This window comes from Metarhizium robertsii, assembly GCF_000187425.2.
Source record: "Metarhizium robertsii ARSEF 23 chromosome Unknown MAA_Scf_3, whole genome shotgun sequence".
NCBI classification, from domain to species: Eukaryota; Fungi; Ascomycota; class Sordariomycetes; order Hypocreales; family Clavicipitaceae; genus Metarhizium; species Metarhizium robertsii.
In genome coordinates, this window is record NW_011942171.1 from 4,017,470 (window position 1) to 4,038,635 (window position 21,166).

Here is a 21,166-nt window from a genome sequence, read left to right on the forward strand (position 1 = left end):
GGCGAGCCAACCTTGATACAAGGGAAACGACGATGAAAGTCTGGGAAACGGATGGCAGAGGACTACGCAACGATTATTGCATTGTATTCAAGGAATTAGCCAACTTGCATAGCTAGTTCTGGCAGATACAGCTGTATAGTAAAGGGAGACAAGACAGTAAGAATGTTATACATGATTCAGGACACCAGCGATAAGGTTCAAGATTGACCCAGCCCGACATTTCCAGTTGGGTATGCTTGCATGCAAGCCCCACGGAGCACTGCCTGACGGATGGGCAGTTCCCGCGTCACACAGGTCTTGTCAAACGGGCAAAAAGAGAAGCAAAAAGGACAAGGGCTACAGGTCTGTTGGTTGGGCCCCCGATGCGTCGTACTACATCGGGAGACGAATCAATTTGTCTCAGTCGAAGGGCTGTCGGTCACTTCCCCAGCATGTACGGAGTAGCTTGGTGAACCATGAGCGTGCTCCTATTTAGCCAAGGGGCAAAAATATATTCAAATTTTCATGACGCGTACAACCATGACGACAACAGCATCTTGATCCAGATTCGAACCATTGACCTGATTGGGCAATTGCCAATCGCCGTTCAGAGTTCCTGTCCACTCCACTCCACAAAGGCATTCACAGGCCTTGTTTCCCCTGTGGCGTTTCAACCCCAATGTTCTCGTCCAATCACATCATCGTCAGGGGCACCCATGCTGCGTGCGTAATTCTGCTCAGCGTGGGGTATAGACGTCAATGAGTTCAATGTTGGGACATGGAAGATTACAACAGCCACTCGCCAGCTGCCCAGCACCAAGTAGCTTCAATGCTGTTCTCTTCTCCAAGGATCAAACTGGCTGATGTCGGCCTGCTCACGTTGATTTGTACGTCTGCTCGACCTCGAACATGATTGCTCCTCGACTGGCACGGCGGTTCCAATATAAGCTTGCAATCATCTCAGCTCTTGCATTCTGCCTGATAGCGTGGGTTCTGCTGGCCCACAAGCGACCGCCTCGACAGTCGTTGGATGACGAAGCCTTGCGAAGAGGCTTTCCTCTTGTTTACAAGCATATACATTCTTTCCGGGGAAAAGGAGGAGGTGAGCGTCAATCTACTACCACTGACTACTTTGCACCTCAAATTCAAGGGCAAATACAGGGCGCTGACACTCACTCGCAGCATGGTACATTCCCCCCGAATGGATGAAGAGCGACCAAACCCCACCGCGAACCATCATCGAGGCTGCACGCATAGCTTCCCAAGCAGCTCAATCGCATCCCGAGCGTCATATCCCCTTTTCAAATATCCCGTTAATCGTTCATCAAAAATGGAATACAGCGCGGCTAAACGGCACAGACGCAAGAATCGTCTCTTTTGTTGAAACTTGGCTTACACACTCTACATTGCCCGAGGAGGGCAGTAGCCCCATGGCGTATTTTCTTTGGGATGACCAAGGCGTCTTGTCCCTGGTCAAGGAACTCGAGTCACCCTTGGCAGACGACTTCACCAACGTGTTCTCGCCAGTGGAAAAGGTGGATATTTTCAGAATCATGGTGTGCAAATGGTTTGGAGGCATCGTAAGTGCCGAGCAACATGCCCGCAGAATCCTGGTCAAAACCCCGAGCTGACAACTCCAGTACGGGGACATTGACACGAAACCTCTCCAACATCCCGCCCGTTGGATTCAGCAATCCGACATTGCAGAATGGACCGACGAACTGACGGGCAAAACGCATGGCCTTGACAGCGCCGCGCGGCGTCGGCTCCTGCAGACACCCGCGCAGGCTGCTCAACCCGTCAACGCCATATGGGGAATTGAATGCGACTCGGATCCGAAAACCGACGCCCACTGGCGCATGGGATACACGTACGCCATTCAGCTCACAAACTGGGCACTGGCGTCGGCCCCTCGCCACCCCATTCTGCAACGGTTCCTCGACCGCCTCGTCGACAAGGCCAGCGAGGCCAAACAGGCGGCGCTGCACACGTCCACCGGCGGCCTCTCCCAGCTGCACTACGATCCGCTCACGCGCACCGGGCCCGCGGCCGTCACGGAGGTGACGCGCAAATGGCTGGAAGAGCGGGAAGGTCTGAGGTGGGACGCCCTGACGGGTCTCAAGGACAATGGGAAGACGAAGCTCGCTGGCGATGTCTTGATTCTCCCCATGACCGGATTCAGGTACACATCTCCCCGCGCATGCTGCACATTACCAACGCATCGGTTTTCCCACTTGATTTGCTGACGAGGACATTGCGCAGCCCGACAAGAGAGAGTTATAGCAGAATGGGCGAAAAGTCGTGGGACCACCCGGACGCAAGACTTGCCCACGCGGCCTTGGGTTCGTGGCATCACACCAATTTGGTTGTGGAATATGGGAAATTCTGCCGCGAGGTTTTCGGCCTGTGCAAAGACTGGCAAAAGATGTGGTGATGGCAAATCGACATGTGAAAGATGAAGATGTTCGCAGGGACTTTTTTTTCGAATGTACATATTGAGATTCATCACGGCGAGAGCAAGCGACGGGGGCCGTGTACAGTTCGGCATGGTCCATGGTATGAACAGCGTGAGCGACAAAAGTTATATAATTCATTTCAGATATTGGCGTCGTCAAGAACTGCCTTTCTGGCTTTCTAGTGTATAGCAATTGAAACTGCGGCGGAGAGGTCCGACCTCGTCGCTTCCGTCGACTCGAGTCGGGCTGTAAGAAGCCATCGCACAGCTCTGCCCCGCTGTTCCTCGACGATTTGACGTCGTGCTTTAGTGTGCTTGAGTTCAATACGACAAGACAATTGTACAAGGTCTTCGACCATGTGAATTTGACAGGATGATGCGGGGGTGTCCTAACCCTAACCCTGATCCACGTCATCGGGTAGTTGAAGGAGCTTGGTCCCTGGCCATTGGCAGTTTCAGATAATGCGTATAAGAATAACTGGGAACACTTTTCTTCATTGAAAGGGAATCGAGTAGACGGGATAAGACAAGGTATATGCACTCGGCAATGCTCGATCATGAGGTGCAAGGGATTCGATTGATGGCAACATTTGAAGGCCTACCCTAAATGGAACAGTAGAATTTTTGGATCGTGTTTGTGGCACTCATCATGTGTTAATGATATATCCCGCAGTCTAGGTAATAATTAATCAAAGAGATCCTATGAATGAATCAAACTCACTCATGTATAGCAGACCAAAAAGCGGTTTCTGTATGAAGGGAATTTCACCTTTGTCGTTGTTGTTGTTGGATATCTACACTTCCCACGATTGAACGTACCCACCAATGTTATTCCGGCTTAGATACCCAGGAAACTAAAAACACATTGCGCACTCTGCCAAGATATACTACTCCCCTCAGCTTACTAGTAGCTTGATTAGACCAAACTCTACTGTTTCTTCTTGTAGCTATGATCTGCATCTACAACGTCTACTTGGAACGCCATGGGACGAGTTTTGTAATGCCACATGTGCAGTATACGGATAATCCTATTTATAGAGCATCAAAAAAGTAAACCAGGATCAAGAAGCGCTCGGTTATCCTGGCTGTCGCCTACGAAATTTGCCGAGTCTGCGAGACGCTCGCTGATTTGACTGCTGGACTTGATGAGCAGTTTCAGTCACATTTAAAATATTCATAGCTCGACATTGGGCACATGGGTGTCAACTCATTATTGGGCGAGTTGCTGGGAGCGTGTCTGTCGCATCGTGGAACAAGGGACGATGGCTTTGGAGTGCAATGACCACTGTTGATCAATAAACGCAGCATCAACCGTGCAATACAACGCCCGACCATGATCCCGACTGCTGATTCCATGTATGAATAGCAGCCCACAATCATCAACTAAAGTCGAGTGATATGAAGGTACCATAACTGGTAAGCGACACATCGTGAGAAGACTCCACAGTGAAGCATCAAGGCGAAAGCACTGCTAAGCGGTACGAAGCAAGTATATATCTCGTCGGAGCAAGTAGTCGGGGTGGTTGTCCACAATGATTCCAAATGTTATTTTTTTTTCCCTTTGTGCTAGCTGGACCCAATTTACCGCTACGCCGCAATTTTTCGCGAATAGCGCCGGAAAACCATCGTGCAAATCCCTTCGAAACCTGATCTATTCGTCACATTCGGCCAGCCCAAGATGCATGTTGCATGTCGTCAACGGAAAATGGAAATGCTCGGAACACAAAACATTTATCGGAACTAGTTCCCACAAGTCAATCCTGGCGAGTCCTTTCGATAGTTCGAGCTTCGTTTCGGTGCAAAAAATTACCTTCTGGAATCCGATCTGAGCAGCACGCTCACGGAAGCACTGACGGCAGAGGTTCAATCCGTACTTGCGGATCAAACCGGCCTGGTGGGCGCAGACTCGGCTAAACACCATCTTTGTGAGTATATTTGAAATATCGCGACGGCCGGAATGTTCAAGAGACGCACCATTGGCGGGAGCCCTTGCCGAACTCGCGGGGGCGGCTGTACCAAACAGACTCGTGCGACATGATGGCGGTTTAGTAGACGTATCGTTTGCTGGTCGCAAATTACCGATGACTTTGCTGGGCGTGAAGTCGGGGTCACGATCGGTTGGCGTGGTGTGCTGGATGGGGAACGAAAAAGATGCACGCAAATGTCGGATCTGTTGGAGTGCCCCACAATACGCCCATTTTGCGAATGCCCTAGCCCTAGATACTCGGACTAAGAGTTTTTCCTGGCGGGTCGGTGCATTTGTGTGTGCGTCGAAGCGATGGATCTTGAGGCTGCGAGGTAGACCCACTCACTTGTGGACAAATGCCGGCCAGCACTTTCACTCCGAGCTCTTTCTCTCATGACTAAAGCCCTCATTCGCTCCATTCACAATGTCAACAATCCGGTGCCAATTGGACACAGACAGTCTATGCGCCCAGTCTCAAATATCTAATCGCATTGATGCCGCTCAACGTAGCGGGATATGTTAGCAAGAAGCCCGACGTGTCTTTTCACCATTGTGCAAGTGTTTATCACTCCAAGTATGCAAATCTGGGCTCCTCAATTCTCTGCAGAGCATCGAGCTTGGATCGATTTTCGAGCCCTCGAATCCCAGCGCACAAGACCAAACTCTCGATCGAATACAAACGACCACAGCGTGCAGACTCTGTTTCCAAGCTTTTGTCTATGATGCGGGAACATGGAAGAAAGTCTCGAGACGTTGAGCAGCTGTCCAGGCATGCTGATGCTGCTCAACTCTGTTTCCTACCCAGCAGGAGCAATGGAATTCCATGAGCCTGCCACCCACCAAGCTGATGGCATGGTTGGTGCATGACCCCGGCCTATTCATCCAACACTTCCAACCATTGCAGTGACATGTATCGGCATCAAGTAAAAGACCATGATGTAAATATGCATGGAAAAGGGGTGGACTCGTTAACAACATTTGTCCCTGCAGATGTCGACTCAGTCCCTGGTAGGGCCGTTGGAATACAGACAACGACGTAGAATATTCTATTTTGTACACACCCCAAGTCCAGTCGAGCCCTTTGCAAAGTTGCTTGTTTCTCCAGTGCTGGGTTACCAAGCTGCTACCCGTGGGGCACCTCGGCGACAACGGTCTCTCAGAGACCTTGATACGCAAGCCGCTTGATTTGAACTTGTTGATCCTCTAAGCTGGTCATGCGCAGTACTGATTTCCGATGAATAATTCAAGAGAACACAGATGCAGAAACGTAGCAGTAATCACTGAGGCTTAATAACGGGTTGCCACATGGGACGCCCGCCCGTGTTGTTATAGACGGCTCTCAATCATCTCTGCAACAAGGGTAAGCGTTTCCCCAATAACATGTACAATCTCAAAAACTTGAATGCCCGTACATGTCTCGGCCCAGAGTCTCACTACAGCCACCGCCAGGCGTCGTATGCGACTAGGATAGAGGTCCTTTGGGCCCAGAGAGTCCTCCAAGTCGGTTTCTTCAATGAGCCGCTCAATGGTAAAGAGCAGACGCTTCTCCTCAGACCGGAGACCCTCCAGCCCGTCGGGGTTCGAAGAAACGAGGCCGAAGATATTTTCCAGCCAATGGGCCAAGAAGAGAGCACAAGCAAAATTGCTAATGGCGTGCTGAACGCTCCAGTGCCCCGTTCGGCCTCGAGCTACGAAAGCGATGCCGACTCGTATTGGTATCCTCAACGCGTAGATGGCATGTGAAGCTGCCTGGTCCAGGTGCGGGGAACGGAGCGGAATGGGATTATGTGCTTCAAACGCCTGCGCGATGACCCTGGGGTTGCGCGAGCGAAGTGCGCACTGGCATTGCAGGCCGACGGCGAGATGGATATGCGCCAGGCGAAGCATGGCGGTGGAATTGAAGGCGAGCGGTCCATGAGATGAAGCCGATGGGTCCAGCGCAGATTCAATGGCCGGATCCCAACAGGACTCCCACGCATCAATGGCCGAATCATATAGCGAGATGGTGCTTGTCGGCAGGCTTGATGTCGGATTTACTAGAGTTGATGCGGCCTGGCGTTCAAAGTAGATTTGCATCAATAGGCCTTGCAGAAGCATGTAGTTGCCGAATTCCGTTACTGGCGCCTGCTTATCCAGGGGTTTCCCGGACAGAAGCTGCTCGAGGCAGTGTGCGAATACTGGCCGGCGAGGATTCTTTTTCTGTAGCCGACACCAGGCCTTGGAATTCGAGGCCTTGAATTCCGCTTCCGAGCATGGGAGCGGCAGGTTCATCTCCGAAACGGCGATTTGAGGCGGTACATTGAAGCAAATAGTCTGAATGTTTAGAACAAAATAGGCAGAAAGAATGGTGCGACGCTGCTCCTCGTCGCGGGCCCAGTCCACCCAGTTGTCGTTGTTGTCAGTCAAGTGCAGACAGGCTAGGCTTTCACGAGTGAGTGAGGCAAGCTGGCTGCTCATTGCGAGTGCATTTTGAGCAAGAGGCCCATCAAGCCAAGACATGGTGAGGACAAGCACTAGCAAAGCTTGGAGCAGTTCCATGTCAATGGTGGCGGGTGGCGTTGGTCGGAATGTCGTGGCAGACTGTGGAGAGATGGGAAGTTGGGCATATCGAGGAAAGCTCCGGAGCAGGTATAGATTGGCCGTATGACGACGTTTCTCGAGCTCCTCTGTGATGATGGACTTGGCAATAAAATACATGGCGTATCCGTGAGTGTGTTCAAAGCCGTAGAATGAGCCGGTAGCTGCAAGGGTTAACAACAACATGGGCGTCATGGAATCCAGACTGGTTGTCGGGAGATGGAGAAAGGGTAGGTGAGGGTGGAAGCCACGAATCCAGCTTGCGACAAACCTGGACAGCCTATGGCGGCTGGGCAGAGTGTAGGGACTTGGCAAGACGTGTTTATGCTTCATGACCTCAGCAGCCAACCTGTCGTAAGCTGCGGTGGAAATGGACCATGGATTCGTTGGTACAATGTCATCAATGGCGTCGAGTGTTTTGTTGACCCTGCTGTGCTCCTCATCCATGTGTCTTGTTGAGCTTTGATTGTGGTCAACAACACGGGATTGGTCGGCCACAATCTCGGACTGTCTCGGTGGCCCGCCGGCTTGAATTACATCTGGAGAAACATGTGTATTAGAGTTTGGTGCTTCGGCCGGTGCTTCAGTGCCGCCATCATGACGAGAGTCGTCTTTGAACGCTGCTTCCTGATAGTCTATATGCGGGAAAATGTCCAGAAGATAGTCATTGAGCATGCCTGTTTCGTTTGAAAGAAACTCGATGTCAAAAGGCTGTGTTTGCATAAAATCAGGGCTGGTGTCGATGGCCGTGCCAGTATCGTGATGAATATGAGCAGGTAGGCCTCTGTTTTCAGAATCATCGCAGAAGTCTTGCTCCTGGTTCATGGTGCCAAGATGTATTGAGAACTTGCCCATAAGCTGCTCCTGAGAATACTCGGTAGGGGTCAAATTGCTCGCGTTCGCGGTCGGTCTTGTGTTAGCTTGTATTGCCCCCTCGGAGCTGGTGCCTTCGGACAGAAATGATGCTCCATGCTCAGACGGATAGCGGAGGGATGATGCATGCCCCTGAACTCTATTCGAGACCAAGGACCGTGTATTTTGATGTTTGTTTGAAGTTGATTCTGAGCATTGTGAGAGCCGACGATGACGATTGAGCAAGTCTCTAGAGACGAACAGTAACAAGTAAGCGTTACCGTTATCGACACGGGTTGAATTTGCCGGTGGCGTCATGACCTACTGTCTTGAAAACATTCGCCCACAAGAACATGCAAACGGACGTTCTCGAGTGTCTCGATACAAGTCAGCATGAGAATACATCGAAAAACAACACCAAATAGATGCTTACGGGTACGCAGATGCCGGACTAAGTGTTCTTGCCGCTTGAACTCTCTATGACAGAACTTGCAAGGTGCGACTGGAAGACGGGGCCGACCGTTCATCTTGCATGGGTGAAGCCGAACTGGTGGTGAGTGCTTAGGGCATTAAATCGTCATGATGAGAGTGGACTGTATTGTACTTGTCAGACATGATGGCAGGCAGGCGTCTGGTGGCTATGCATGCGCAGTAGCAGCCGGATGAGGCCAACAGATTGAGGAAGGGGGTACGCCGTCCGAGGGCGGGGCGTGGCAAGATAGCCTCTATTCGCTTTGCCCACGGACGGAACCTCGCTTAGCTCTATCAAACAACTTGGCTACGAACCTTTCTGTTGGGATTGCTTCAATCTTTGAGTGTTGGTTATGGCCAAGGGTGACAATCAGTGCATGAGCGTACGGCGAGAGATGACCGACGTTGAGATGAACGGCTCAAGCCATGTGGCTCCGTGTGGGGTGGTGGTGGGGGTGGGTCTGACCTCGGAAGCGGCACATGGGGTGGGGAACAGGCACCAGGCGGTTCAATGTTTGTCTAAATGCGTCAAATATCAGGTTAGGGTTATGCGCAACCTAGACATGCATATGAGTTTATTCCAAGACAAATAACTGGATACCCTAGCCTCCGTTCTTGAACTAGTTACATCATTATTAAAAATAAACACACTCCCCACTCCCAGCATCAATAGGTTCAACGTTCCTTCTTCATTCTGGTCTTACAGCTCTCACCACTACTGCCCCAGGCCGGACAACGCTTCCTGGCGGCTGACTTATCGTATATACTACAGCCCCTGCCTGGTCGTCGCTCACCACCACATTAATTTCCATCTTCATTGCCTCCAGCACTGCCACCGTCTGCCCCTTTTCTAGGACATCACCCTGCTTGACCAGTACTTTCCAGACATTGGCATCCACAGGAGACTCAATGAGGACAACCTTGCCAGAATCGACGCCGTCATCCTCAAATGACGACCCCCCTTCCCCCGAGCTTTTGGCCTGGGTCCATTCCTCAAAAAGCTTCTGTTCCAGCTCTCCCATCTCTTGCGACGCCGCAACTTGGCGTCTTCTCCAAGCCTGATACTCGGGGTCCTTGGCCGCCTGGTCAAACCTCGCAATATATATATCCATGTCTATTGTGGTCTCTGTGATGTCAAAAATATAGCGGCCAGTCTCAAACGCCTGCTCCATCTTGTTGTACTCTTCTTCCGACACCTCGTAAAACGTAACCAGATCGAAATGGTTGAAGAGCCAGGGCTTCTCCGGCGAAAAGCCAGGGCGGTTCCCCCCCGAGTCCCAGCCGCCCAAGGTTCGGCCCATTAGCTGGTACCCTCCCGGGGCAGCGACGGGATAGATTGCTACCAGTGAGCCGCCGAGGCCAACAGAGCCTCCGGGTGTATACACGCGGCTTGGGTTATATTTTTGGCCCGTGAGCACACGCCACGGATCGAGAGGGAACATGACTGGTGTTCCTACGTAGAAGCCCACGGCCACGGTGAGCCACGGAGCCTTGAGGATGGCGTCAAACACATCGCGTCTATCGTTGAGAGCATTATTCTTGCGGAGGTATTCTACATTGTCTGGCATGTAAGCCGCCGAGGGTCTGATATTCTCCATATATCGCTGCGCAGACTCTCGGAGCGATGTGTGGTCGAGGCAGACGGGGAGTCGTACTTGTCGAGCTGCTATCTTGATTCCTGTGGTCTCTCCAATCTGGCCGTCGAGATGGATGAGATGTGCAAGAAGCTTAGATCGCTCCGTGAGCAGCGGGTCGAACCGTACGGTCAGAGTGGCGAAGTTGGGATCGCCCCGGACGCCGTCCAGGTTTGCGGCCAACAGTCCGTTTGCAAGGAGTTGGACGCACGCTGTGTTCCGAAGGTCCGGTAGTTGATGGCCATATTCGACAATGATGCTGGTGTCACCGCCCTGGCGATATGTAACCCGAGGATGGCTCCCCAAAGGTGGTGTTTGATGGAGAATAGAACACGGAGGCTCATCGCTCAACTCGACGTCCAGTGGGGGTATCTGACAGGCAGACCCTTGTGCGTACAGGATGATTGCTCCGAGGTACTCTTCCTTCTTCCGCGTAATCTCCAGAGCGGTGTCATACGACACGGACCGAAGCTGTATAGTGTTGCCGGCCTTGAGTTGGCCGACTTTCCACATCTCGGCGGAACACAGTGTCGTCGGGCAGGCAAATCCACCCAGATCCGGCCGGTCATGCGCAAAGATGATGGGCGATTCCCCCGTGAAGTTGACTCCACCGTTGGGATACCCGTAATCAAGGACGTTGGACGGATGAGATCCGCCGCCGCCGCCCGAGGTCCGGGCCCATTTCAACCGTGGCCCTTCCAAACGCACACCACTTCGGCCGCTGTTGTGGCTGACTGCCCATTGGGCCTCGTATAAGGTCTTGCGCCCTTCAGGGGTAAGGATATCGTCGGAGCCAAATGGCCCGTCGAGGCAGCCCACACTCGTAATACTAAAATCTGGTACTGCCTTTGCCGGCAATGACAATGGGGCAGCAGCAGCGGCCCAAATCCCAGACTCCTCGGCGAGAGCGAGAATATCATGGGCCTGTAGTTTCCGTCCCTGCAGACCACCAAAGCCCAGCTCAGGGGCGGTGGATTTGGAGCCAAGAAACTTGGGTATCTGGGGGAACCCGCCTTTGACAGCAAGGTAGGTTCTAGTGCCGCTTCCAGAAACCTTGCCCAGCTTTAGTATCTGGTCCTTGCTGACAATGACCCTGGACCACATGGGCTGAGGCGTACCGTCGACAGTCACTGGCAGCTCGGCGCCACAAATTGCAACGACAGCCGCCTCATGAAATAGCAACTCTGGTCCGGCTAGAGTAATTTCCAAAAGCTCAACCCCCCAATCGTTTCCAACAAGGCTGTTTGCTACACGAGCACTGAGGTCGTCCATAGGACCGCCCGGAGGCACTCCGTGTCCCACGGCGGTGCGACCCGGGTAGTCTTGAATGGTTGTCATGACGCCAGGATCCAAGACCTGGAGGGAGCAGCTTTTAAATTTGAACATTGATAGAGAATTTGTCAATGTACGCCCGTTGATAAAGATGTTTGAGGCGACAATACTGATCAGATATTCCAAGTTGGATTGGGTTCCCTGGAGAGTGGTATCGCGGAGTGCCGCGAGCATTTTCGACTGAGCAGCGCCTCGGCCGTCAGGGTTGTGAACCATTATCTTTCCAATCAACGGGTCGTAAAGAGGCGTGATGCGCTGGCCGCTTCTCACCCAGGTGTCGACTCGCACGCCATCACCCTGTGGCCAGTGGACGAGCTGCAAAATGCCAGGGCTCGGAGCAAACTCGCGCAGCGGCACCTCGGCATAGACTCGGGCCTCAATCGCCGATCCCCGCGGCGAGTGTCTCTGAAGACCCCTGAGAATGTCCGAGGGTATTCCCACATGACCTCCACGCTCGTAGTCGGCTTGCAGCAGCATCAAATGGACAAGATCGACTCCATAGCACAACTCGGTGATGCCGTGCTCGACCTGCAGCCTCGTATTCATCTCGAGGAAGAAGAAGTCGGCGGTCTCGTCATCGACGAGAAACTCGACCGTGCCTACGCTTTTGTACTTGAGCCGCGCGGCATAGTTGATGGCCGCCTGCAGCATCCTCTCGCGGAGGCCGGAGTGCCGCTCGACAAAGGGACTAGGGCACTCCTCAATCACCTTTTGATGCCGCCGCTGCAGCGAGCACTCGCGCTCTCCGAATGCGATGACGATCTCGCCGTTGCCCGCTACCTGGACCTCGATGTGGCGCGACCGCGGGTAGTACTTTTCCAAGAAGACGCCGCTGTTTTTGAAGAGGGTGCTCGCGCGGCTCTGAACCGTGGCAAAGGCCTTTTCAACCTCGATCTCGGTATCGCAGGCCTGCAGTCCCATGCCGCCGCCTCCACCGGTTGCCTTGAGCATCACCGGGAACCCCAGGTCCCTTGCGGCCTTGACGACCTCTGCGGCAGACGACAGGAGCTGGGTGCCCGGGACAACGGGGACATTGGCAGCCTCGGCAATGGCTCTGGCTTCGTGCTTGAGGCCCATGGCCTTGATGGACGCTGAGGAGGGCCCGACAAAGATGATGCCGGCTGAAGAAACGGCACGGGCGAATTCGGCATTTTCGCTCAAGAAGCCGTACCCGGGGAAAACGGCATCGGCGTCCGTTTTTTTACAAATGTCCAGAATGGCCTCACTAGTCGGCGTTAACAAAGTTGTCGTGACGAGGGGAAATCGGAGAGCTTACCCGTCTGTATAGGCAGTGCCGTCGTCTCCTGGTAGCAGCACTGCCTCGTCTGCCAGCGTGACATGCAGCGAGGTCGCGTCGGCATGTGTGAATATAGCGACGCTGTGGACTTGTACTTCTCTACAGGCCTTGATGCATCGGACGGCAATCTCGCCCCTGTTGGCGATTAAGACTTTGCGGATGTTGCGCAGCGAAGTGACTTTGATGCTTCCCATGGTGGTGGAGAATATAGGGCGAGGAAGACTGAGTAGAATAGCAATTGACGCATCAAAACGGGGATTAGTGATTGATATAGCCAAGTGAGTGCTCTGATGTGAAGGGGCCAGTCGACCCCATGGCCCGTCTTGGGGGGATATCAAGCGATGTACTTGGCCGTGATAATATCGAAGAGGAGTCCGGACGATGGGAAAATGGAGTGGAGATTGGGGTAGTTTGTGTTTATGCCGTCTTCAAGATGGCGGGGTTGCTCGATGCGGTAATATCGGCGTGGGGTAGAAAGTCGACCACTTCCTACGACCTTGATGACGATTTGGTGTAACCCGTCGGTGGACCGGAGCTATCCTCGTGATGGAGTGATTGCGAGGCATGGTTCCGGGTAGGGAGTGGTATCCCCGCAGTTAACGTTCTCGGCCGCATTTGTTCCTCATCTACAGCCATCCTATCAAACATGTCATGTCTGGTCTGTTGGTGTTTGATACGGCGTTTTTAGAGACTGTATAAACACCCGCAGGAGTTTGCATCCATGTCCGAGACAATGCGTCATGCTCCATCTACCCTGAAGGATTTTTCAAAACCCTCTGGACTGAACACTTAACTTGTGGTAAATGCTGTTATCATGATATGGGGCCAATTCCGAGGCGTCTAATAATGAAACAATCACATGTAACAGTATTAAGAGCATTGATTGTTTTAAGTAGGAGGTAATTATGTGAACACAAAAGCAAGTTACATGTAGCAACGGAGTCTATTACGGACCGGCACTACGAGCGTTATAGTGCCCCTTGCATCTAAAGTATGGATTGATAGAAGCAAGAGCAAGCCTGAGGATTTCCCTCTTCATTAAGAAACTAGTCACCAGATATTCTCAATGCAACATTGACATAAATCTCGCAGATCAGGTGAATAGAGGGCAATATATCTTGATGCTATTAATATACTGAAAACTACTACTCGTCTGAGACAAGTAGCCGGACACTTTAATTCATAGATATACACTTGAAAATAATAGAGATTACGCTGTTGATATTCGTATCATGACGGATTCATCTCATAGTCTTACGTATATATGGTTCCGGAGGCTGCCCATCAGCTTAATCTCTTTACGTACTGAGGATCTTGCGGGGGGCCGATGTCATTATTAGTTAAGCGATACGCCGAGTTACATAATCCCGTCCTGTGGATAAACAGAGGGTCAACGTACGACGCACCAGGCCCCAAGGGATACGAATGCACGGGCAATTAGTTGCTTCAGTTGTAGGTCCATGTGGCCAGGCGGCTTGGCCTTTGATACAATATTGAATTGATCCACGTAAGCTTCTGGTTGATGGACGTAGAAGCCTGCGCTTGGACACGTTTGAATATTGAATGATGGTTTGGGATAAACAAAAGGCACCAGACAGAGACGAGCTGGGAAGAATTTCCTGCCTCATTAACTTTTTCGGCGCGACTGTTGTGATTGGAAGCAGATATCATGATTGAAGAAAATCCAAGAAAGCATTTGGAGACCATGCACCTGGAGTGTTGCATTGGACCACATTGTATGGGGCACGGGGATTTAAAGGGAGAAGATAACGAAAATTATCATCTTGGCAACGTCAAAACTCAAGCGGTTGCTCGAGTCTATAAGTGGGCATCACCGCATCAGCCCGTGCGCAGCCTCGTATATGATGGAGTACAAATTTGCCCATTGTTAGACACCATTATGCGATAGCCGTCTTCACTCACCTAAATCCGGAACAGAATAACTAGTCAGGTACGACAATTTGCAGACTCATGCTAAGCTCAAGACGGGTAACCCCCCTGACGGAGCACGCGCAATCGCCCAGCCCAACGACTATGCTCGTCTGGCCGATTTAAAGATCAACCATGACCAGCCCAGAATGCCAGGCGTCAGTACTATTATACCCAAATTTCATTCAAATACACAAACCATCAAAATGCGTCCAGTCATCATCGGGCTGCCCTTTGCTGCCCTTGGTCTTGCCAGGCCCTTCAGCTTGATGGGCAGTATGGCCGGGGCAGCCAAGGGTGTCCAGGGTGCTGCCAAAGGCTCGGTAGAAGCTGTCGGCAATGCGGCCGGGACCGTTACCAAAGGCATGACCGACACCCTCTGCGACATCTCGGTTGGAGGCGTTGTACAGACGTCGACAGGTCCCATGTGTGCTGCTGTCGGAAGCGCTGCAAAGGACACGATGAATGCAGTTGGCGACGCTGCCCAAAACGTTGCCAAGGGCACGGCACAACTCGCCGACGGTACCGTCGAGGCAGCAAAGAGCATGGCAAAGGGCACGGCAGACATGGCAGGCGAAGCCGTCGGCGCGGCCGGGAACATGGTCAAGGGCTCGGTAGACACCGTGAGCAATGCTGCCGGGTCTGTTATGAAGGGCACCACCGACACTCTCTGCGACATCACCGTTGGCGGCGACGTTAATGTTTCGACGGGCGATCTTTGCAAAGCTGCGCAGAGCGCAGCCGGGAACATGGTAAAGGGGTCGGTAGAGGCCGTTAGTCAAGCTGCCGGGACAGCAGGAAACATGGCCAAGGGCGCGGCTGATGCTGTTGGTAATGCCGCTGGTACGGCCGGGAACATGGTCAAGGGCGCCGCAGATGCTGTTGGTAATGCTGCTGGGACCATGGCGAAAAGCACGACTGACACTCTCTGCGATATTACGGTTGGCGGCGACGTGAATGTTTCGACGGGTAGCCTCTGCAAGGCTGTTGGCGCTGCTGTTTAGGGGGTTGACAAAATACATTGATGGCCTCAATGCTTACCGAATAACCTCGGTCCTTTCATATGTGGATTGCGCTTGGTTATAATGGAGTGGAATACTTTTTAAACTTGATACTTTTCTTTTCGTTTTCTCTTCGCTACCGAGTACTAATTAAGAGAGGGATTTATTACTATTATATACTAGTTCATTTGTATAATGGATACTCAAAGGATACCTATTATGTCCGGTTGGTATCGAGGCAGGGCCCCAACAACTTTATCAACGATCCATGTTGTAGTAACTATAGTAATTACAACTAGACATATCGATATCCTAGTTTTAAAAATTATATGTCAGCCTAACAGCGAGGAGGTAGAGATATCAATCAATTACCTGCGACCTTTTAAATACGAGAAGTAATATCCCAAGGGAGGAACTTGGTTTGGTTTCCAGCAAGTATGCCCGGAACCGTACTGACCGCATCGCCAATCCACTTGGTCGAAACGTAAATGCGATCGCTGGGCCTTGCCTAATATAATGCTTACATCGGTATCTCCCTAACATAATTAATTAAGAAATTCCGATACCATGCATCAAGTTGAGTAAAAAAAGGCCAGATAATCATATAAGCCATGTAAGAACACGATATTCTACCCGTACCTAGGTAAGCTAACCGTAATTCACCACGCAATACAGCATAACCGATAACAACGTTAATTTTCTCTTTTCAAAAACTTTTCCTTGTTGACTTGATCCACCGCCCTACGCACCAACTTGACGTTTTGCAAAACCGTCGGCGCATCCGAGTGAAGACAAATGCTAAAGGGCTTGCCGTCAAACCCAAACACAAACGGCGTCCAGTTAATATCTCGTCCAATATCCATCGTCATGGCAGCGAGGACACGCTCTTGACACAATTCCGGCGTGACAGGATTCGACTGCGACACGGGGACGAGCTTTCCCTCGGGCGAATAGTCAATGTCGACGTACAATTCGCCCTGGAAGAGGATCCCCATCTCGGCGCACATGGCCTCCTGTTCTGGGTTTTGGCACGCGTAGACGGGGACGTTGAACGGGGCGCAGGCTTCCAGGACGGCCTTCATGATGCCCCGGTCTCGCTGCATGTAAAAGAACAGTTCGCCGTGTGGCTTGATGTGGGACAGCGGGACGCCCTCGGCATCCAGCATGGCCTTGAGGGCGCCGACCTGGTAGAGAACCATGGCGTACATGTCGCCGGGGTCGGTTTCGATCTTTCTGCGGCCGAAGCCGAAGAGGTCCTGCAGCCCGGGGTGCGCGCCTACTCTGACATTGTGCTGCTTGCAGAGGCGGACCGTCTTGAGCATGATGGAGGGGTCGCCGGCGTGGAATCCGCACGCAATGTTTGCGGCGTCGAGAAAGGGTATGAGCTCCTCGTCTGGGCCCTGGGCGTTTGTGTTGGTGAGAGACTCGAGAGATGATGCGGGGGTGCGACTGCGGCGCTTACCATCTTCCATCGGCCGAATCCTTCGCCTATGTCGGCATTGATTTCGTATTTTTGAGCCAACTTGGACGTCATTGTGAGTAGAGAGGATAATATGAATCCGGTTCTGGGATGGGACACGGTGGTGTGAGCTTGACTCGATTTTTATACCGGGTGCCCCAGTGGTGATGACCTTTGATACTCAATGCTAGGAGCTAGTCTTTGACATGGATCCTCGATGGCAACAGGTGTTTGGTACGGCAGGTCGAGTTGGCGACTTGGTGGGTACAAAGTTGGGGCAGAAAAGGGACATCTGGACTCGACATGAGGGGACGGGAGGTTGGAGACAGCCGGGGATCCCCATGTAAAGTTACGTCACTGGTCGTAGGAAATTACCACATTGGGAAACACATTCGGGGTAGAAAGATTTCGCCCGCCCGCAGAGATTGGGAAGACTCGTCAATGTCTTCCGTGTCACCGACCATACCGTCTGTATGCCGGCACTCACTCTCCAGCAAAAGGGCTAAATAATTTCCTTTGCAGCTCGTGAAGCATATCCTCCCTGCCTTCATGGTCCAGCAACTAGACCAGCACCACTCGTTAGCACATGTCACATCAATTACACCGGGCCACGATGCACTCACATTATACACCTCATACACACTCTTCCCCCTTGCATCCCTTATTTTCCCAGCTGTGCTCCCAATCACTATACCCGCAGGAATCCCGGGCGGACCCGTGATAATAAATGCCAGCGTACCACCCGTCACACCCCCAATCAAGCTCCAAAACGCTGTTTTCGGCATATTCGTCCCATCTTCTGCCATATCATTCTCCCGCATCTCCCCCTCAAATACATCTTTGAACTGGGCATCTTCCCTAAGCTGCTGATCGTCGTCACCATTGGCCTCCCCAGTAACCCCGGGCTGCCGTGAGATCTCCTCAGCCTCTTCAAATGGATCCGCTTCTTGGGTTGGCGGAGCGGAGGGCCTGCGCTGGGCGTCGTAGTGCGTGCGGCGGGTGGCATCGGAGAGGTTATAGTATGCGTCGTTTATGAGATGGTATCTGCGGATGCGCGCGTCGCGCTCGTGCTCCGAGGAGTCGAGCGGAATTCCGTCGGGGTGGCTTGCCAATGCAGCGCTGGGAGGGGGATTGTTAGTGGACATACTTTTCGGCCGCGGTTTAGGATTTGACGGGGGAGAGGCTTGCCGCATGTAGGCGTCGCGTATTTCTTGCATCGGAGCCCCCTCGGGGACTTCTAGCACCGCATCTTGGATGCGTCGTTCAATATGGGATGGATCATGTGGGAAATATGTGACATACAGTGGTCTGGTAGTGGCGCAGTCGACATGGCTGCCGCGAGAGTATAATATGTGACGACTCTCTTTAGAGATATTCGCTGATGAAGAAAGAGCAAAGATGATGAGTGCGTCTTGTGGGAAGCAACATGTAATAGTAACAAGTATAGTGCGCAGCTATCGATGTGCCTTTCCTGAAACTTTCACGAAAGCATCGAACATGATGGCCAGCAATGGCGTGCGGGGTGGAATACTTATAACAGAGTTCACGGCAGAGAAGATATACGAAAGAGCCATGCCGAAAGGGGGTATGTTGTGAAGCCGAGCAAAGGTGTTCAACGGCAACTAGGTTCATGCTGGTGGCTGAGTATGTACTGGTGAGGATGATGACTGGTGCGCTCGGAAGAGCCTTGCCGAGATACATGTAGACTGGTCTGGTGGGACTTAACGGTGCATGTGGCGCGAAACGACAAAATGTGGCCTTTTGAGGTCGGCGATGTGGACGAGTCGCCGAGTTCTAGGCCTCGTAAGAACATTGAATGTCCTGCGTAAACGAATTGGGCGCGGAAAGTCCACAGAACTAGATTCCTATCCGTCATGGCCAAGTTGGTTGGTCGCACTCAGCACCATCTGAATGTGCTTGGGCTAAAGCGCTATAACTTCTTGTCTAGCTAACTATTGAATGAAATTCCCCTTGATATACCTGACAGACTTTTCTCACAATTGGTCAGCGATTTGTGACAACACAGGCATTTTCTGCACGATGCAGGAAGTCGGTACAGCGTTAAGCCCCTGCCTCATCTCGTCTTAAGACTTCGGGTCGTCATAGACGAGTGCGATGCAGTGACTACTATCTACGAGGCGGTGGTCTTTTCCAAAATCATACACCAACTGTTCATCCATATGCTGGAGTCAACACAGCCACCCGCAGAAATACGGCGTTTAAGACTCGCTGCTGAATTCCGCAAACTACCGCGAAAATGGAGCGTCATCTGTACAAGGCATGACTTGCATCTGTACAGCGAGGTTGAGGATGCTAGAACACTTAACAGTGCAAGTGGCGTATACTCCCAATTGGCAAAGAGCCATCACATTCGCCTGTTGCATTTACTTCCAGACGCCGATGCTTCTTCCCCCACAAAGTGCGCTCTTCAAGAAGTTGACCCGGATTAAGAATTGCCTTATGAAGCGCTGTCTTATGTCTGGGGCTCTTTAACCCCACAAGAGATATCATACTTAATAGCAGGTTATTTAAAGTTACAAGGCATCTTGCAGCTGCACTGAGTAGTTTGAGGCTTGTGAATTCGATTAGAGCCTTGTGGGTCGATGCTGTTTGTATCAACCAGGCAAACATTCATGAGAGGAACAGCCAAGTTTCTCAGATGAGCCTGATATACCAAAATGCAACTCGGGTCCTTGTATGGCTCGGCGAAGAGTCCAACACAAGTGCTATTGTATTTAACTCCTTCCAAAACTTCCGCCTATTCCCGAAACTCAAGGAAAATTCAATGTTGGGCGCTCTTTCATTCCCATTCGTTCCCATGGACTATTGAGCCTGCTGTGAAAACCCCTGTGAACGGCTGGAAAACATGTTGCATGACATTCCACCTTATGCTGCATCAGCCGCAAAGTTGACACTAACAGAGGCCCTGATCAAACTCCTGCAACGTCCACGGTGGCAAAGAGTATCGGCCCTCCAAGAATTTTTGTTGGCCAAAGAAGTCGTGTTACTTTGTGACTCGAGAGCTGTGGAATGGCAGCATCTAGAGACCATACTCGATGTGCTCGTCCGACAAGCCAGGCGGGCCGCAAAACATGGAAATGGGGAACTACGGCCCAGCACTCAACTGAATTTCGAACTTTTAGGAAAAGTAGAACAGTGCTTTCCCTTCCTCTTTCTGTAAAGGAACTTGGAAACCTCAAAACTGGGGCGTCGCCAACACCCAAATCTGCTGGCCATGGCATTGAATTCTGAAGCGACAGACCCCCGAGACAGAATCTTTGCTTTGCTTGGGCTCTTTGGAGCCATGAGCATAGTACATTGAAAATTAAACCTCGCTATGATCTGGACATGCGGCAGATATGCGCTAGTGTTGCCAAAGCCTTCCTCGCGTCAACTGCGAGATTGGACGTTCTTACCGACCGGCCAGCCCGTCCACGATATCTGTCCCAGTCGGAGCCGTACAACGAGAAGCTATTACTACCCTCTTGGGTCCCTGACTGGACGCAAGATACGGCCAGATTCCTGTCCAATTCCATTAGCGCCACGCAGTTCTCTTCGTACAATGCACTTCAGAAATTCGTGTCTGACCAACAAAGTATCGTCGCAAAATGACAATGGCGACACACGCTATACAGGCTTCAATGCTGACCTAGGGGGTGACTGCCAATCGTGTTTCAAGTTCACTGACAACGATGAGATCCTTCATCTTCGTGGAGCAATGGCCAAGAAGATCGTCTCCATCGGTGATCCGCTTGATCTGGCACTTGCATCGCTGGCGCATTATTCACTCGGGGATCATAGTGTGACAAGGGCTTGGAAAGAGGCCTTAGAGCAATTTAGCTCAATTCAACTAATAACAGTCTTTGGTATCGAAGGTCCTTGGTTTTCCTCAAGGCCTTAAAGATTAAAGACGTCTTTAAATACAAGAAGTCAGTGAGGGATTTTGCCCTAGGTCTCGGCTCCGTTTTTGTTCTTCTGAATGTATATGATTGCCGTGAAGGGGCAGATTCCTGGCGCCTTCTAGGGTGAGATGGAGGGGTTGTCTTACAACGTAGATTCTTGCAATGAAGCTGCTATTCTTGATCATATGTTAAATTACTAGTAAGCATAGGATTGTGTCATAATGAACAAATACCTGGGCTGGCTGGGCTGACTGGCCTCCTCGAGCGCCGTTGCTACGAGGAGAATCTGTGGCCCGTTATGCATTCACACCA

The 21,166-nt window shown here is 51.7% G+C and overlaps 6 protein-coding genes across 6 annotated transcripts; 2 read left to right on the forward strand and 4 right to left on the reverse strand.

Annotated features, from left to right (window-relative positions):
• Positions 1–888: 888 nt before the first annotated feature.
• Positions 889–2,413, forward strand: MAA_09277 (glycosyltransferase family 32 protein; the record flags this gene model as incomplete). Its single annotated transcript, XM_007827275.1, has 4 exons — positions 889–1,081; positions 1,162–1,559; positions 1,620–2,161; positions 2,242–2,413. 4 exons carry the CDS (start codon positions 889–891, stop codon positions 2,411–2,413), a joined length of 1,305 nt encoding a protein of 434 aa, XP_007825466.1.
• Positions 2,414–5,726: 3,313 nt separating this feature from the next.
• MAA_09278 (early growth response protein) lies at positions 5,727–7,832 on the reverse strand (the record flags this gene model as incomplete). The annotated part of the gene is made up of 1 exon (XM_007827276.2): positions 5,727–7,832. The coding sequence occupies one exon, from the start codon at positions 7,830–7,832 to the stop codon at positions 5,727–5,729; it is 2,106 nt and encodes a 701-aa protein (XP_007825467.2).
• A 1,157-nt stretch (positions 7,833–8,989) lies between these two features.
• On the reverse strand, positions 8,990–12,757 carry MAA_09279 (urea amidolyase; the record flags this gene model as incomplete). The annotated part of the gene is made up of 2 exons (XM_007827277.1): positions 8,990–12,491; positions 12,543–12,757. 2 exons carry the CDS (start codon positions 12,755–12,757, stop codon positions 8,990–8,992), a joined length of 3,717 nt encoding a protein of 1,238 aa, XP_007825468.1.
• Positions 12,758–14,698: 1,941 nt separating this feature from the next.
• Positions 14,699–15,496, forward strand: MAA_09280 (uncharacterized protein; the record flags this gene model as incomplete). Its single annotated transcript, XM_007827278.1, has 1 exon — positions 14,699–15,496. One exon carries the CDS (start codon positions 14,699–14,701, stop codon positions 15,494–15,496), a length of 798 nt encoding a protein of 265 aa, XP_007825469.1.
• A 689-nt stretch (positions 15,497–16,185) lies between these two features.
• Positions 16,186–17,027, reverse strand: MAA_09281 (LamB/YcsF family protein; the record flags this gene model as incomplete). The annotated part of the gene is made up of 2 exons (XM_007827279.2): positions 16,186–16,893; positions 16,956–17,027. The coding sequence occupies 2 exons, from the start codon at positions 17,025–17,027 to the stop codon at positions 16,186–16,188; spliced, it is 780 nt and encodes a 259-aa protein (XP_007825470.2).
• A 408-nt stretch (positions 17,028–17,435) lies between these two features.
• MAA_09282 (Heat shock protein DnaJ) lies at positions 17,436–18,282 on the reverse strand (the record flags this gene model as incomplete). Its single annotated transcript, XM_007827280.1, has 3 exons — positions 17,436–17,513; positions 17,576–18,201; positions 18,255–18,282. The coding sequence occupies 3 exons, from the start codon at positions 18,280–18,282 to the stop codon at positions 17,436–17,438; spliced, it is 732 nt and encodes a 243-aa protein (XP_007825471.1).
• Between the last annotated feature and the right edge of the window lie 2,884 nt (positions 18,283–21,166).